Source organism: Amphibalanus amphitrite, unplaced genomic scaffold (genome assembly GCF_019059575.1).
Source record: "Amphibalanus amphitrite isolate SeventyFive unplaced genomic scaffold, NRLGWU_Aamphi_draft 000004F_arrow, whole genome shotgun sequence".
Lineage (NCBI taxonomy): Eukaryota > Metazoa > Arthropoda > Thecostraca > Balanomorpha > Balanidae > Amphibalanus > Amphibalanus amphitrite.
Genome location: NW_024881501.1, coordinates 2,286,301 through 2,303,413, shown reverse-complemented (window position 1 = coordinate 2,303,413; position 17,113 = coordinate 2,286,301). Strand labels below are relative to the sequence as shown.

Genomic DNA, 17,113 nt, shown 5'->3' with positions numbered 1-17,113 from the left:
TTCTTCAACTTCTTCCTCTTCTCCATACGGTTGACTTTCAATTCATCAACTTCGGGTTCGGCGGCTTGTGCCAGTCTACCAGCTTCACAATTTGAGAATTATCAAAGCCCCACGTTGGGCGCCATTTGTAGCAAGGGAATGAAGAAAAGAGAGAGAGAACTGCATCTTGAGGTTCATCAATCACCGCGGTCCACTGTCATTTGGCTGTTGTAGCCGAAGAGAGAACAATTTGCTGCTGTAATGAACTCGATAGTAGAGCTTGTGATACAGGGAAGCTTGAGAGTCGTTGAAGAGATCCCGCGAGGGATCTTCAGAGAGAGATCCAGATAGTGATCTAGAGATCCTCCTGATAGAGATGTGGGCCTCCAGATAGAGATCTTGAGATGACGTCCACCTGGGAGAGATGACATCCTGAGATAGATGGGATCCACCTGATAGAGATGTAGGTATCCAGATCCACCTTGCGTACAAATACATCTGATGGAAGATGCTTTTTAATTTAGAGGCTTGATGATTCTGTTCATTGTATAGACCATGATGCACGAGATGCTTCTTCACTGCTCGGATTAGGGATAGAGGGATCCGATCAGCTGGGTTTGCGGCACAGTTGGGCAGGTGAAGGACAGGGCATTCGAAGTCCCGATGACCACTGCCAAACTTATGGGTGGTAATTACGTTGATTAATTGAATGTGATCATTCGTCCAGTCACCCATTCCTATATCACTGGCCTCCCCAACGAAAATTGCCCACTTAGTTCGTATTAGCGTTGCTATAGTTTAGTTGCCCTCGAGGGTCATTAGTTTGACTGTCCTAACTGAGCTTCGCTAAACTCCCATCGGCCTTATCCTAAGATTCATCCTTTACCATTCTCACACTCATCCTCTCTCTACATTCGTTCGTCATATATTCACCCAAATTTATTTAGCGCCTCTCAAATTCCCTCCGATGGTGTTAGGTGCCGGACTAATAGCGATTTCCCCGGCGAGATAAATGTCTCTTTACGAAATCCATATGCATGCTCCGCTAACCGGCGACAAAGATACTTATCGCAGGGCCGTCCAGAATAATTACACAAATATCCACCCTACTAATTTATGGGATTCACTACACGTCCGATAGACTTATGGTACACACATACACGATTTATATCCGACTTATCTCTCTATCCGGGAGAGATTACCTATGCCCTCTTCCGGTCCGCGTGTAACACCTCCGTTCACGACCCAGGGACCACCGTTCATATCCTGGAACTCTCCTCAGGAACTATCCTTAAACCCTGGGATTTACTTTCAAGGCCTTACGTGTCCTGGAGTACATCGTTACCTCCCCTGAGGCTGTCCAGTACCGATTAAGGTACCCTTACAAAATAAGTATGAGGACTTATTCGGGACACTACAGCTTGCCTTATCCGCCCTTTGGGTGACTCACCCCTGACCTTCGGCTTCTTACCTTTGGCATATCTCCAACTTACTCTCCGACTGCACTGTACCAGTCTACTCCTTCCCTCTGCCATAGAAACCTCTCACTGCCTCGTTACCCAGTATTACCTAAGCGGGAAATCTAACAGTAGCCGGAACCACTGGCGGAAAACGTGCATATGCCCTGCGTACGTGACGGTGTGTCCCTCTTATTATTCCGGTCTGGACGTGTGTTTATGAGAAGTGCATCTGTGTCTCATACGGTCATGCTGGTAAACGTTACGCCATAGGAGACGGGCAAACAAGCCGTCTGTGCCTCACAATGCCCTGTGCCAATATTGGTGGAGTAATTATTGGCGCTAACTCGCAAGAACGCGAATAACAGAAACGCATTATTGATCCAAAGCTAATCGTAATCTCAAGTCCTAATTGCTGCTGCACGCGTGAACCTAATCATCAGTTCTCGTATACAATCCTAGCAGACCTTGAATCGCTCTTGATTTGATCAGAAGATCTGGAACCAAATAAAACGCACCGGTCTGTCGTCTGGTTGTGATCCACCGTATCATAGTAAATTACTGAATGCTCAAACGGATATGACTCCTTGAAACTCGTTCGATAGCTTCTGATGGGCTACTAGTTACCTATACAAATTATCTTTGTAGAGTGCCAGAATATTGTCATAGGGATCCCTAGCCTTTCATAGAAAATATAATTTAAATCATCCTATTAGCGGTAACCAATGCACATCAAACGAACTGCAGTCCTAGATATCATATAGCATGTCATATTTAAAATTATGCATTAACTGTTTACGTTCTTATCCCGTTGCAACTTCCACAACTAACCATGTTTCTATACGATGACCTTCACCTACCGCACGCGCCCCCAATTACGGCTAACCCACTGCCCCTGTTGTGGCTGCTCCTCGCGCCCTCTGGCGGCTCAACGCCCGCGTCGGGGACGACGATACTGGCCGCCGCGCCGGCTGGCGTCGCGTCGACAGTCAGTCAAGGCCACGCCCCGATGGGCGCGTCATCACTCGCGGTGTAGTGCTCGTGCGTGTTGTCTCTTCGCTGGGTAGATTCACCGGGTGTGTCAGTGAGTGTGAATCTGGTAAAATATCGCTACAATATCTCCCTGTTCGACATCTCATCAGCTCCGTTCTACGTAAGTTTTTTTTTTAACTCCTTGTCACATTTAATCGTTCCCCAACAAAGATGGTCCTTTCTAGTATTTATTCTACAAAAGCACAACGATCGGTACCTATATTAGTCGCATATTAGTTCTAACCACAAACAATTCTACATCTACCTGTTACTCGACATTTCGCAATTTCAATGACGCAAAGTGACCATCTAAAGTCGCAAAGTGTCAAACCGTCAACCTCAAACCACTGCTCACAACTCTGCACCTAAGTAACAGAAGAAATTCCGCCGTAAGCTCAAGCATTCGTATCTGTCGAAAATCATAACTCATAGCCATATTCATAGATCGATTGCATGAATCAGTCGCCACCTTAAACATTACATTCCCTTTCAGCCGTATTTACCTGTTGAATAATTGATTTCGACTTCGCAATTAATTCCTATAGCAATATTACCAATGATTTCGCAATGCAACTTTTAGTGAGTACAGCATGAATCTACACCCTTAATTTCACAAACTTCCCAACCTCAAATCTTAATCGCACCTGACTACCCCGATAATAAATCAAGGAACCAGCTTGGCCAAACACAAAGACATATTCATTATTCAATGCTGACATGCATCATGTCATCAATCTCAACGTTCGTGACAATGAGCTGCTTATTCAAATTTTAGCATCTCGCTCCCGGCCTAATCGTGAACTCCAACTGACAATAACGTATTTACTGGCGGCTCTGACATGACCTCACAATTCAGATCCTATAATATGCTACTAGGGTGTCTGGACCAATAAGTTCAAAGTAATTTAAGTTTTCCAATTCCAATTGAGAGTGCATTTTATGGCAACCGAAAATGTTTGGCAGTCGTCACGGCACGGCAGGCTGGGCAGAGGGGGGGGTCAAGGATTGGGATTGAGCAGACTTTTCAACAACACTCACATTCTGGAGTTTCTCAGTGTGGTCACAAGCGTCGGCGGTTGTCCTCCGGCTCTGATCACTCGAACTGAAGAGGCTTCTCGCGGGTGACCCCGGACTGACGGTGGCTCCCAGATGGCGTCTCCGGCTCCAGCTGTGGACTGTGACTCTCGGCTGCTCGACTCTGATTCCCCCTCTGGTTGGGTGGCGCACCCTTTTATAGTTGGGGGGGGGGGGGAGGGGTGACTGCCACGCCCTTGCGACGTCATCTTCCTCTGCCTTCTTCTGGTGGGTGGGGCCGTAAGATGGCGCCCTCTGTCCTGTTTAGTCACCTTGCTCCTCTGTGCCTGCAATTTTTGGCCGTCGAATCGTCTTCGTGTTGAGTGCTTTATCATCTTAGTAGTTGCTGGCATAAACCAATCCCCGAAAGGTTGGTGCTTTTCGAGTTTTAATTTTGATTCTTCAGTTTCATTTTATTCAAACTTTTGTTTCCTTCCGTTTCGTCTGCCGGCAACGCCCCTTGTGACGTCACTCTTGCTCCGCCCACTGACGTCATCTTGGTTTGGAGGGTCTGTAGAACAGCGCCTTCTGTCCGCGGTGGGGATGTCCTGAACTACGTTTGTTTCGGACAACAGCGCTTTCTGTCCGCAGTGGAGACGTCCTGAACTACGTCTGTTTCGGAGGCTTTTTGCTAAGTTTAGCAGATTCCGTTGCAGTGAGACGCACTGTTGTGCTACCATGGCTACGTGAGACCCAATGTGCTACGTGCCTTAAGCCTGCGCGTGGTCTCACAGTGTGCCGACGTTTGCTTGTAGCTTCAGCTGCTTTGTAATGACTACCAATGACTCATCCTGATGTGACTGTCTTCAGAGGTGCTTGTCTTAATTGGAGTTTAATGGCGGCCCATTCTGTGTGTACAGTGAGAAATGATTGGGGAGGGTGGACCTGGGGACGGGTGGGAGGAGGGAGGGAATAATGACAAGGGAGGGAAGCGTGCGGCAGCGCTCTGCTCAGCTGCGCGTCACCGGGCCGGCCGTGCCGAAAAGATACTACGTTAGATGTTCAAGATGTAGCGTGCTACAGTTGCAGGTAGGTAGCCGTCAGATGCACCTGTGTAAGACCTTCAGAGGCGCCAGTGTGGGGCCCTCAGAGCGGCCGCCGATGTAGGGCCTTAAGAAATATTGGTATTAGTCCCTCAGATTGGCGGTGTTGGGCCCTCAAAGGCGCCAGTGTGAGACCCTCACAGGCGCCGTTATGGGCCCTCAGAGGCACTGGTGTGGAGCCGTTCCATGCGGGTATGGGCCAGCGACCCTAATTAGAGCTGACGCTTAATAGGTCAGCAAGGGCACTCAGAGGCCAGCACAGGGCCCTCAGAAGTCGGAGTGGGGCCCTTATGGAGATGTGTGATGTGTGGCGACTCAGGAGCCCGTGACTCCGTGAGGTGCTCTCACGAGTCCTGCGGGTCTTATCTCAGTCGAAGTAAGGCACGCTTGGACCCTGAGCGGCCAATTGGCACTGGAGGGCCTCTCGGGCCCATAGGGCACCATGCATCTAATGAGGCGGCACGCGCCCCTTGTGCCCCCCCCCCCCCCGGTTACGCTGCACTGGCTGCGGCCATACTGATAAAGGTAAATCATATTCTAACCGTCCCTATTCTCAAGCATAGGCGGCGGCCGATTCCTGGTTTGCGCAATATGAGTGCCATCGTTAGACAATACGGTCAAAAGTGTTGAAGCGGCATGACTCCCCTGTGGTAAGAACTAAGAAGCAACATACTTACAAAATAAAGCAATGACAACTAAATTGAGGCTACTAAAACGACTCTGATCACAAAAGTAGTTACTAGGAAGGATTTCTAATCCATTTTTATTTAGTTCCTCGTTATAGGCGTAAGAAGTGTAAGTCTGAACGGGGGGGGGGGGCATACTTGTACTGAATGCCCTCCCCAGGCTCCTGTCGGGGGGGGGGGGGCATATGCCCCTAATGCCCCCCCCCCTGGATCCGCCAGTGAATACGGGCGGGTGTTAAAAGGAGCCGTGCAGCCGGAAAAGTACATAAAAACGCGGGCCTTCTCAGGAACCGCCAATACATAGTGAGCAGTCGCTTTGATGTGTGCGATTTACCTACCTCAACCCGTTTCGAATAAGGTAACCTCGCGGTCCTCACTCGGTCCATCGAAGGGTCAACTTGACTGATTTCGCCTATTGCAGCCATTCTGCAACATAACTCGGCAAGTAGGTACTGGGCAAGTCACCGAGGTCACCTGAGGTCACCATATCCGTAATGGCTGGTGAATCGCATAAGGGGGATCGACTGGTGGTGTTTTCGTCCCGATCGGCCCAGCAGCTCCTGAGTAAAAGAATCATTGCAATAGGTGAAAACGTCAAGTTGACCATTGAGGTCACCAAGGTCACATGAGGTCACCATATTCAAAACGGCTCATGAAATTGCATACGACAAATCGACTGGTGGTGTTTTCGTATCCATCAGCCTAGGCAGTTCCCGTGTTGTGGAAGGGCTGCAACAGGCGAAAACGTCAAGTTGACCTTACGAAGAAACGGAGGTCACTTGAGGTCACCATATTCAAAACGTAGGGTAAAATTGTATCCCCTGATTCGAATGGTGCTTAGTTCGTCCCGATCAACCCGGCAGTTCCTGAGTTACGGAATGGTTGCAAGGGTGGCGGCAGAGTAGTGTTGTCCTTTGCTTATGCGGTGCTGCGTTTTTGTTGTTGTAATCCTGCCGCATTTGTCACATACCCGGCGCATTTGATGTATTGTGTTTGCGCAAGAGGCGATAAAATTAAAAAAATACGGAATACCTCAACCTGTATCGGTCGCATTGGAACGGTGGATCGGTCTATAACAACAACAAGGCTATATAAAAACCGTCTTTATCTGTATCGGATTGTCTGTGTATGTCAATGTCAACTGTCAATGTTTTGCTTTGGTTTTGCTCGTGTATGGCACTGAGAGAATAGCATATGTGGTATAATTTGTCATTTATTGAAAGTTATACTCCATTGCCATAGGCCTTGATTGCCACAGTTGTGTGGCAGGATTCTCCTGTTTTTTTTTTTGCTGATTTTCATTTGTTTTGGCATGGAGAAATGGAGACTGACCAATTAATTTTTCTCAAGGCCGTATTTTTCTTGAGTTGTTGTTGGGTTAGGGCGCGTAGCTGCGAGGCTCAAACATCCAACAATTTTTCTTGAGGCCTGAGGGAAACTGGAAAGGCCCCAATTTTCACTCTATTTTGGTATATTATCCATTCTCCAGGGCCCTGTTTCATAGCATAATGCTACATCTATTGCAGTGTGCTGCACATATCGCTGCGTTGGGTTTTCATCATGTCATAGAAGCATCAGCAAACTCAGACACTATAATGTTGAGTGTCCAAGTTTGTTGGTGCTCCCATAGAAACCCAATACTGTGATATCTGTAGCATGTTGTAGCATCAGTGATTAGGCAGTGAAGCACAGTCCTGGTCCTGTGGTGCATTGTCTTTATACCTCAACCTTATCTTATTATTGCCTATATTGTTTTGGCTTGTCTAGCTTGTAATGGTGAAGCTGACATCACCCATAATCTGCCACTTAGGCTACCTGTATAGTTACCACTGTCAACCTCAGTTTACCAATAAGAGGTCCTAATTAAGTTGCTATTTATGGAAAAATGCCAAATTCAGAGCAGATGATAACCTAAATGGTAAGCCTTGGTTGTGACTTGTGGAGGGCACCAGCAACAGTTATCTAAATAAAGTAGTTGATCTGGGCAAATATGTCATTCACAAACCAGCCTTGTAAATGGAAAAGGAATGGAGAATGGAGTGTAATGTAGTGACATTGGCCATGGGCCCATTGCTCATGACACAGTATTTCTCTTTCAGCTCAAGCTGATTTTTGTCTGATGAGTGCAAGTTTGGATTTGGACTGAGACTGAGAGCCTAACAATGCTGGGAGAGGCTGGAGCTTCATCACAGGAGCTTCCCTTGACTCAGGAAGGATCCAATGGTGAGGATCTAGGGGAAGTTATGTTTCTACCATTGTTTAACAAAGGCAGGGTGTCTCTTACCTTTATACCAATCATTTAGGCTTGCTTAAAGGGACTATCCCACCTTTAACATGGGGTTTGAGTTGAGATAGCCAAGTTTGCGGCGAGGTTCAGAAACCACTATCTATCTAGGTTGCAACCCCCGCGGCCTCTTGGTGTTGAAGAAATTTGTTCCCTTCATTTGAAAATGGGCCTTGTACAAGGCCCTATCTTCAACATGGAGCGACCGTTAGTGTGACGTCACCTTGTTTAGTTATTCTGATTTAAATGGGTTTGTTCGTTGAAAAATCGCTTAAAACTTGGTCTGAACTTTGTTGTGGTGCCTACAGAGTAAAAAGAATCAGCTTTATGACAGTAATGTGGCCTGGGAAAGGAGGTAATTTTGGGCTGTGACGTCACATATTTGAAAGTTTCTGTTTGGAATATGGGAAGCCTAAGATGTTTAATGAAAAATAAATGCCAGCACCGTGTTCCTGGTCATCCAATCTATAAAGTCGGACACAATTTAACTGGTTTTAACAACATTTTAGAAGGTGGGATAGTCCCTTTAACACTTCAGTTGCCAAATATTTGCAATTTATTCAAACGAAAGTATCTAAAAGTATAATGAAAAGTAGTAAAGTATAGAAAGTATAACAAAAGTATAGACTGTATGAATATGGAGTGCCTTTATTTGGATGTTCAATAGTTTCCTACACTGGTGCATCTGAGGGAGAGGAAACTTGGGCAAATGACCCAAATACCCCTTTGCAGCAGCAAAAATTGATTTGAATTTTTGGAGTTTTGATATTTTTTGCCCCCCCCCCCCCCCTCACAGCGTGTGGTTGCTGATGTGTCGTGCCGCGTGCTGAGCGTGTGGTTGTTGATGTGTCGTGTCGCAGTGCTCAGTGTGTGGTTGCTGATGTCGCGCGTGCCGCAGGGCTGCCGGCCGGGCCGGACGCGCTGGCGGCGCTGGCCGGCCGGCACGGCGCGCCGCTGCTGCCGCGCACACACCACTTCCACCGACACCACGGCTCCAACATCATACTCTGCGACGACAATACGGCCGCCTACCGCAAGGCCAGCTTCGCCAACGCCATCACTTTCAGCCAGCGCGCCCTCGTGCCCGGCGAGATCTTCTGCATCGAAATCGAAAAGGTAGACCAATAGCCGACAAAGTGGTGGTCAGCTCCGCACCCGCAGCGCAGAGACAGATCATTTGTAAGTCATTTACAGGCTTGCCGAATCCAAATGGTCAAAAGCTTAAATGAAGTCGTTAGCGTCCCATCATTTATTGTACATATGAATGCTGTTCGATGTTCTGTTTCCTACAATTCAAATGTCTCGTTAACAATGTCCCTTTGACCTTCTTCATTACCCTCCACCACAAAGCAGGTGACGCGTTTGGCGTATTTGAAGGCTCTCTGCTCTGAACTACGCCAATAGCTGTTTTATTTTTACCTGGAGACAGTCTGCTGGGACTGAGTTCAGTGTCGGCGGTGTGTGTGTGTGTGCCGACAGACGGAGCCCGGCTGGAGCGGGCACCTGCGGCTGGGCCTGACCCAGCTGAACCCCGACACCGGCTTCCCGCTGCCCTCCTACGGCCTGCCCGACCTGGTCAGCCTGCGCGGCTCCTGGCTGGTGGCCGTCAACAAGCCGCCCGACGTGCCGGCGCCGGCCGCCGCGGTAGGCGCACCGCGCACCGGCCGGCCGCCCGCACCGGCCGGCCACCCGGCCTACCTGCGCACCGCGTTTAAGACGGTGCCGCGTGCGGCGCTGCGCGCGCCGGCCGGCAGCGGCGTGCTGCCCACCGACGTCGGCTCGCGGCTGGGCGTCATGTACGTGCCGCGAGCCGGCGGCGAGGTGGCAGACATGCACCTGATCGTCAACGGCGACGACCAGGGCGCCGTCGAGAAGGAGATCCCACTGCGCGGCGCGCCGCTTCACGCCGTGGTCGACGTCTACGGATCCACCAAACTGATCCGGATCGTGCAGCTGTACGGAGGTGGGTGGATCCGGGTGGTACAGGCCGCTGTACGGGGTGGGTCCGGGTTGTACAGGTCGCTGTACGGGATGGGTCCGGGTTGTACAGGTCGCTGTACGGGATGGGTCCGGGTTGTACAGGTCGCTGTACGGGATGGGTCCGGGTTGTACAGGTCGCTGTACGGGATGGGTCCGGGTTGTACAGGTCGCTGTACGGGATGGGTCCGGGTGGTACAGGCCGCTGTACGGGGTGGGTCCGGGTGGTACAGGCCGCTGTACGGGGTGGGTCCGGGTGGTACAGGCCGCTGTACGGGGTGGGTCCGGGTGCAGCTAGAAAGATCGTTTGAAGGGTGGTGCGTTGAAGTCAGTCAGGGGGGGGGGGGGGGGGTGGAGATGAATGTACGTTCACTGCTGCGCTGCTCGGTGTCGTTGGCTGCACTGCGGCTCCGTCCCCCTCCCCCCCCCCCCCGTCGCTGTCCCGCAGTCAGACGTCCGACCCCGCTCCGGCCGCTGCCCCTCACAGCTGGGACGCGCGCCTTCCCACCGGCGCCCCTCACTGTTCCGTCTGAGCCAGCCGCAGCTGCTATGTCCGGCCTCGGCTCGGGAGTGACCGGCCCCGGTGTCCTCAGTCCTACTGACCGGCCCCGGAATCCTGACCGGCCCCGGCCGCTGTCCCGTCTGACTGTCCCGGTCTCTGTCCTATTGACCGGCTCCGGTCTCTGTCCCGTCTGACCGGCTCTGGTCTCTGTCCTATTGTCCGGCCCGGTCTCTGTCCCAACTGACCCGCCCCCAGTCTCTGTCCCGTCTGACCGGCCCCGGTCTGTGTCCCAACTGACCGCCCCTGTCTCTGACCCTATTGACCGCCCCTGTCTCTGTCCCGTCTGACCGGCTCCGGTCTCTGTCCCAACTGACCGGCCCCGGTGTCCTACTGACCGTCCCCGGTCTCTGCCCGCAGTTCAGTCGCTGATGAGTTCGTGCCGTGAGGTGATCCTGCAGCATTTGGTCGGCAGCCGCGTCTCCCAGCTGCCCCTGCCCCCGGCGCTGAAGAACTTCCTCGCCTTCAAGAGCTGAGTGGCGGCGCGGGGGGGGGGGGGGGGGTCTGTCAGTGCCGGGTCCGCCCCGGGAGGGTCTGCCAGTGCCGCCGGGTCCGCTCCGGGAGGGTCTGCCGCCGGGTCCGCTCCGGGAGGGTCTGCCCCCGCCGGGCTCGCTCAGTTGAGCCGCGGTAGCCGCGCCGGCCGTCGACACGAACCGCCGGCCGCGGCCGCTGGGCCTTTGTCAAGGACTGGCGTGCTGGGCGGCTGGCTGACGGAGACTGGACTCGGACTGTGGACGGACGGACGGCGGGGTGGACCCGTTCTGTGGACGGCCGGCCGGCGGGGTGGACCCGTGCTGTGGACGGCCGGCCGGCGGGGTGGACTCTGACTGTGGACGGCCGGCCGGCGGGGTGGACTCTAACCAGGGCTGCGGAGTCGATGGATTTTCGGCGACTCCGACTCCGACTCCGACTCCGGCTTTCAAAAACCAGCTCCGACTCCGACTCCAACTCCGGGCAGAATTGTCGACTCCGACCGACTCCAACTCCCGACTCCGACTCCGCTGACCTAGCAGGGCTGCGGAGTCGACAGATTTTCGATGACTCCGACTCCGACTCGGGCTCGGGTTTCTAAAATCGACTCCGACTCCGACTCCGACTCCGGTCACAACTGTCGACTCCGACCGACTCCGGCTCCGACTCCGACTCCGACTCCGCAGCCCTGACTCTGACTGTGGACGGCCGGCCGGCTGGTGGCCGGCGGCAGCGGCACCTCATGGGCCGGAGAAGGGACAGGGTGGGCAGTGGGGACCGGAGGGACTGCGGCGCGAGCTGAGCGGTGCCGTCGTGGTGTGGACCCGTCCCGTCCCGTCCCGGACCGGCTGACCGGTGGTGCCGGACCGGCTGACCGGCCGTCCGCAGCCCCCGCCGCTGCACACACTGCCCTGTCGGCGGCGGGCCGGGCCAGCTGTACCAACGACGGGCATGGCGAGCAGTGATCCCGTGCATGGATGAGATAATAATGGATTGGTGTCTTCGCAGTTTTTGGCGACATTGAGCTCAGGCCTGCCATCTAGCGGGAGAATTATTGTAAGTTAGGAGCAAGCCGAGTAAACGCCGCTGATTAGCATTGTGACACACGGGAGTGTGGTGTAGTAGCAGGCTTGTTGGGCAATTTTTCAAAAGGTTATGTCTTTATATATCAGTAAAAGCGAAGAAATTAATAGATTTATGTGCAGGGTCAGTAATAAGATAAGCTGTTCCATGTTATTTCTTCATTAAATCGTGAAACAGGGAGTTATTGGAGACTTCGCCAGCACGTGTCGTTTTCGCTATTTTTTTTACATGAGTCGTAACTTGGCCTAAATCAAACAAATTGTCCGATCAAAGAACAAAACGAAAGTAAGTACTATCTATAAGTCTAATGAAAAAGTTAAACGGAATTGCTCACGTCATTGCCGCTCAATATGCCATTCAAGACGCTCTATGAAAAGGACCCAACCAGTGCTGCGTAGTCGATGAAATTTCAGTGACTTTGGCTCCAACTCCGGTTCCGGTATCCAAATATCGACTCCAACTCCTCCGGGCAGAACTGTCGATTCACACAGACTCCGACTCTGACTCCGACTCTGCAGCCCTGGCAAGTCTGTGGAGTCGATGACTTTTCGGTGACGTTCGACTCATACGCCGATTACAGCTTTTAAAAATCAACCGCCTCCGAGTCGGAACAGAACCGCTGGCTCTGACTACAACACCGCAGCCCTGGCCCAAGATAGCCGCCTAAAACAACTTTGGTGTGTGATCTTCTTCGTACATTGTTAATGTTATTTAAAACAAGGAGTGGAAAAGGGAGACGAAGCCTTCACAAACAAGGATCTCATGTTGAGGATCAATCAGCTGCTGGAACAGAAAGGCATAAACACCACGCATCTCATTTCATCGTTTTCCTAACGACTCTGCGCCAATGTAAGCACTGACCAATGCAGTGCGAGCAACGATGTGACATTTGTGTACCAAGTTTGAGTGCTATCCGCCCAGCCGTTCTTGAGATATGGAAGCGGCACCCCGCACGTGCGCACGTGCAGGGGCACCCACATAGTGACACATGGAAATGCATTGGCCACTGGGTCATGGGTGACTATTGACGAAGTTATACTGTAAAGGGCCCAGCCATTGCGTTACTTTATTTAGTTACTTTATGTGGAACAATTTCGACACCCCTAAGTTGGCACGTGGCACGTGCCGTAGCACTAAGATGAAGAAAATTGGGCGAAATTCGGAGAAGAAGGAATAAGCCTACCAAATATGTATGACATATTGTCAAACTGCTGTACCATCGTGTGCAAATCAAAATGACCATATAAAAGGTGGTACAAGCCGATGGGACTGGGCGTTTCAATACACACCGTCTTACGCATTTTATTATCGTGATTACCTAAAGGCTGCTTGACGTTTTTGGCTTTCTAGCATTTAAGACATTTTTTGTAGTCTCAGTTCCAGTAAGATTACCTCCAACTCGTGGGAATATGCACTTCAAGCCAACTAACACACCACACCCACGTGTGTCATAATGCTGAGAGATGGCGTTCACTCGGCTTGCTCCTAACTTACGATAATTCTCTCGCTAGATGGCAGGCCTGATCCCAATGTCGCGGATCCCAATGTTAATTTCCACGAGACACCAATCCAGTGTTATATCATCCATGTCCCGTGTCAGCTGAGTATTGAGTCTGAGGGAAATCTTATTAATTATGTCCAGACGTGATTGAGACAATGCCATTTTGCTTGTCTTTTTTCTATGGAATGTGGACTTTACCGAGTTTCTGTAATTATATCTCGACTATTGAAGCCAGGTTTACTATCGCACTCTGTGAGTCATTGTTCGTGTTGGGCGTTAACCCTATTCCTGGCGGGCTCCGCCGGGACAAGAAACTGGCGGGGGGGGGGCGATTCGGCCCCCCCCCTGAGATCTCGAGAACGAAGCAAGATAGCGACAAACGGTAAACGGCATCGGATACGCACGGTCAAGATCTACAATTTTTACTAAGGTCATTTTCAGGTCAGTTCAAAGATGACGTCACAGGGGTCGAAAAAGTCAAAATGGCGGCGCTAGATATGGAGAGTTTTTCTCGAATAACTTTCGAATTAGTCAAGATAGGAACAAATTAAGGGCATCATCGTGATCCTCTCGTCAATCCGCATCGAATGATATATATGTTGACCTCGCAAGGTCAAGGTCAAAGGTTGACCTCAGGTCACGTGACCTCGAGGTCATCATGTATATCATTCGATGCGTCTTGACGAGCTGAACACAATGAGACCATCCACGCGTCTGTATCTTGTTCCTGTACGGAGTTATTGGCCAAAAACCTTTGGTGACCTTTGATGACGTCACATGACCTCACAGCTGCCCAACAGCAAAACAGACCTCAAGGTAGTGAAGGTTGATCGTATATGAAGTCATGTATGGTATATGGGGCCATTCCGACCCGTTTTAGTGGTAAAAACAGGGAGTTGATTTTTCCCCCATTGACTTATAATGGGGAGGTCGCGAAACTGACCTGACCTTAGGTCACCGATATCAAAATTCCGAGATATACAAATTGCACATACTGGTACCCTAACTAAAGCCTGATGAGAAGAAATTGATCGGTCAAAAACTCTAGCTCTGGCGTGATTGCAAACTTTTGTGAGGTAGGGTCACCAAACCGCCTCTGGTGACCTGACCTGAGGTCAGATCAACTCAAAATTTTCAGACATGTTGCGTAGAAGCCTTTTAGGAAAAGTCAGAAAATTTGAGCTTCCTAGCTCAACGCGTTTGGGAGAAATAACCAAAAAACCTCAGGGGGAGGGGGGGCTCCTGAGGCCCCCCCCCGCCAGGAATAGGGTTTTAAACCTGGAACACAGCTTCCAAGCCTACAAATCGCGTCTCAGCGCCTCCCATTAGAATACATGGCATATATTAAGGTTCCAAAACGCAGCGCATTTAGCTGCGTGAGAGCAGAAAATATGCCATGCATTCTGAGGGGAGGCGCTGAGACGCGAGTCGCACGCTTGAAAGCTGTGTTGCAGCCTTAACAGTTGTGACTGTGTGTAACTGCTGCCGTTCCGCGAGAGTTTTTGTTTTGGAGGCCGGTCGTGTGTGTCCACCGGCGCCAGTGCGTGGTCTGTTTATGCGCTGGTCAGCTGTGGGTGGTTTTTACACGCTCGGGCCGGGTCTGTATTCCGGCCGGTGTAGCTCAGTGATACATTGGACTGTGAGGAGAGGCGCTGCCGGCTGCCCTCTGGCCGCTGGCTCTGCTAGATCTGCCGTGTACGGATGTGCTGCGCTCTGTTAGGAGGGCCGAGTGGCGCTGCCGGTCCGTTTGTTAGTGTACGCGCCTGTGTGTGTGTGCGCGCGCGCTGCCTGGCGATGGCCCTCGGTTAAGGCACCCACCGGGAGGGGCGCGCCGCCCACCGGTGGCGGGGGGGGGGGGGGGGGCAGGCCGCCCGGTGTGTATGTGTGGGTGTGGGTGGGTGCAGGGAGGGGGCTGCCAGCGCGCACTGTGATAGAAGTACCTGAGGCCGGACCGGCGCTCGACACATCTGCTGGCAGGGGCTGGGGAGCGCGCCGGCCGGCGCTGTATCGCGGGGCGCCGCCGGCGCTGTATCGCGGGGCGCCACCGGCGCTGTATCGCGGGGCGCCACCGGGCTCGTGGGGTGTGCGCGCGCTCCCTGGGCTCGCTGTACTGGACGGCTCCGCGCCGGTGCTATTTACCTTAACGCTGGGGTCTTACGGAAGAGGATGAATGGAAACGGCGTGCGACTGTGAAATACAGGCTCTATTTGCTAGATAACAACTCGACTTTGATATGCTCCTATTTACGTGGCTTTGTTGCACAATTGACCTGACGTGTGATCTCTTAATATCAACCTAACAGTGCAGCTAAATGCTCAATTTTTATCATACTTTTTGTCTTAAACTTCACTCTGTTTTACGAAAGCCGACAACCAGCGCAGCCCGGCTCATCAACTGTTGAGCGTTCTTCAGGCCCTGCTGGGCTCGGTGATCCATTTTCCCTCCTCTGGCTTGAATCTCGATCATCGCGGGCGCATGGACCATGTCAAATCCGTCTGGTGATATCTGTTGCCTCACAGCGCCACATCACAGCTGTCTCGTGAAACAGTGGGCCGACATCACAGAGCTGTGTGGTGGGGCCGTGATACATCACAGCTGGCTAAACTTCGGTACATCATGCAGTTCTTGGGTGGGACCGCGATTGACTTGTTTTGTGAAATCCAATCTGATATCGTAGATTGTTATGTTCGGCGATGGTCTGCAGTCCGGGCGCCCCAAAATCTAACAATCCCCATCATAAGACTGCAGGACACCATCCTTATCTGGTGGAACTGTAGCTCTGTTCGGTTAAACGGTGGGGCGCCGCTCCTGTCTGGTGGGACTGTAGCCCTCTTCCACAGTCTGGTGGGGCGCCGCTCCCGTCCGGTGGGACTGTAGTCCTTTTTTTACAGTCCGATGGGGCGCCGCTCCTGTCTGGTGGGACTGTAGTCCTGTTCGGTGAAAGGGTTGGACGCCGCTCCCCCTGCCGGTGGGACTGTAGCCCTGTTCAACAGTCCGGTGGGACGCCGCCCCCGTCTGGTGAGTCGCCATCCCTCACCAATATCTATGGGGTGCAGGGTTTCCGCAACGGTCTCAGAGGATTTAAAAATGCACATCTTTTTACATGATAGGCTGCATTACGGAAGTGAAGGCATGGTGAATACGGACCCCGCGAACCTCTGGTGGCGGAGCCCCCGAATGGATGAACACTCCTGCATTCGGAGCCGTGAACTTCGCTAATTGAAACCTGCTTTTTGTCGGTTGTTGCGGAGTAAGGTTGTCGGCAGTCCTAAGCCGGCCAGCTAAAACGATCATCGGATGCTCCTTCCCGTGAGGATAAGCCGGCGTCATAGGCTGATAAACAGATGTATTTGCAAAATGCCTGCATTATAATTATAGGTAGTAAATGCCTTGCTTTACATTGATAGTCTTTATTTTTTAGTTATCTTTTCATACAAAGGAGAGAAGATTGAAGAATGAAAACTATCAATAACTAGCAGTCCAGAAGTCATTTTCCATATTAACGAACAACATCTGGACAATGAAGATGGCTCACTAATTATAATAAATATAAGGTACCGCTCAGCTCACACTCTTCACATAAACACACGCCCGCGCGGCACATCTCCATAGACGGCGCAGTATCACCACTTCCGCGCCCCTTCAGTCCGGCGGTGTGAGCACACCGGCACAGCCGCCTCTATGTAGGTACTCTCCTCTGTTCGAACACCGCCTAACACACGCGCAAAGCAAGCAAGGCTAGGTGACGACAACGACGAACGCTGCCCTGACCAGAGAGGGGACTCAATGACCTGACAAGGAGCGGACTCTGCCCTGACCGGGGAGGGGTCTCACTGCCCTGACCGGGGAGGGGAGGGGTCTCACTGCCCTGACCGGGGAGGGGAGGAGTCTCACTGCCCTGACCGGGGAGGGGAGGGGTCTCACTGCCCCGACCGGGGAGGGGAGGGGTCTCACTGCCCTGACCGGG

At 52.0% G+C, this 17,113-nt stretch overlaps 1 protein-coding gene across 4 annotated transcripts; it reads left to right on the top strand.

Annotated features, from left to right (window-relative positions):
* The first annotated feature begins 6,306 nt into the window (after positions 1-6,306).
* LOC122373620 (neuralized-like protein 2) lies at positions 6,307-11,075 on the top strand. Of its 4 annotated transcripts, none has more exons than XM_043352070.1 (5): positions 6,307-6,381; positions 7,371-7,494; positions 8,454-8,671; positions 9,035-9,518; positions 10,452-11,075. In XM_043352070.1, the coding sequence occupies exons 2-5, from the start codon at positions 7,434-7,436 to the stop codon at positions 10,565-10,567; spliced, it is 879 nt and encodes a 292-aa protein (XP_043208005.1). In that variant the 5' UTR covers positions 6,307-6,381; positions 7,371-7,433; the 3' UTR covers positions 10,568-11,075. The 4 variants fall into 4 exon arrangements, with proteins under 4 accessions (XP_043208005.1, XP_043207924.1, XP_043207847.1 ...); XM_043351989.1 differs by having other exon boundaries at positions 6,352-6,397; positions 10,452-10,579; XM_043351912.1 differs by lacking the exon at positions 6,307-6,381 and adding an exon at positions 7,019-7,189 and having other exon boundaries at positions 10,452-10,579.
* The last annotated feature ends 6,038 nt before the right edge of the window (positions 11,076-17,113 follow it).

What these genes read in the sequence shown, in the direction of transcription:
- LOC122373620 (XM_043352070.1), top strand. Translation starts at nt 7,434, where the DNA reads ATGCTGGGAGAGGCTGGAGCTTCATCACAGGAGCTTCCCTTGACTCAG. An exon ending in GACTCAGGAAGGATCCAATG is followed by an intron (nt 7,495 to 8,453) that starts GTGAGGATCTAG and finishes CGCGTGCCGCAG; the next exon opens with GGCTGCCGGCCGGGCCGGAC. An exon ending in TCTGCATCGAAATCGAAAAG is followed by an intron (nt 8,672 to 9,034) that starts GTAGACCAATAG and finishes GTGTGCCGACAG; the next exon opens with ACGGAGCCCGGCTGGAGCGG.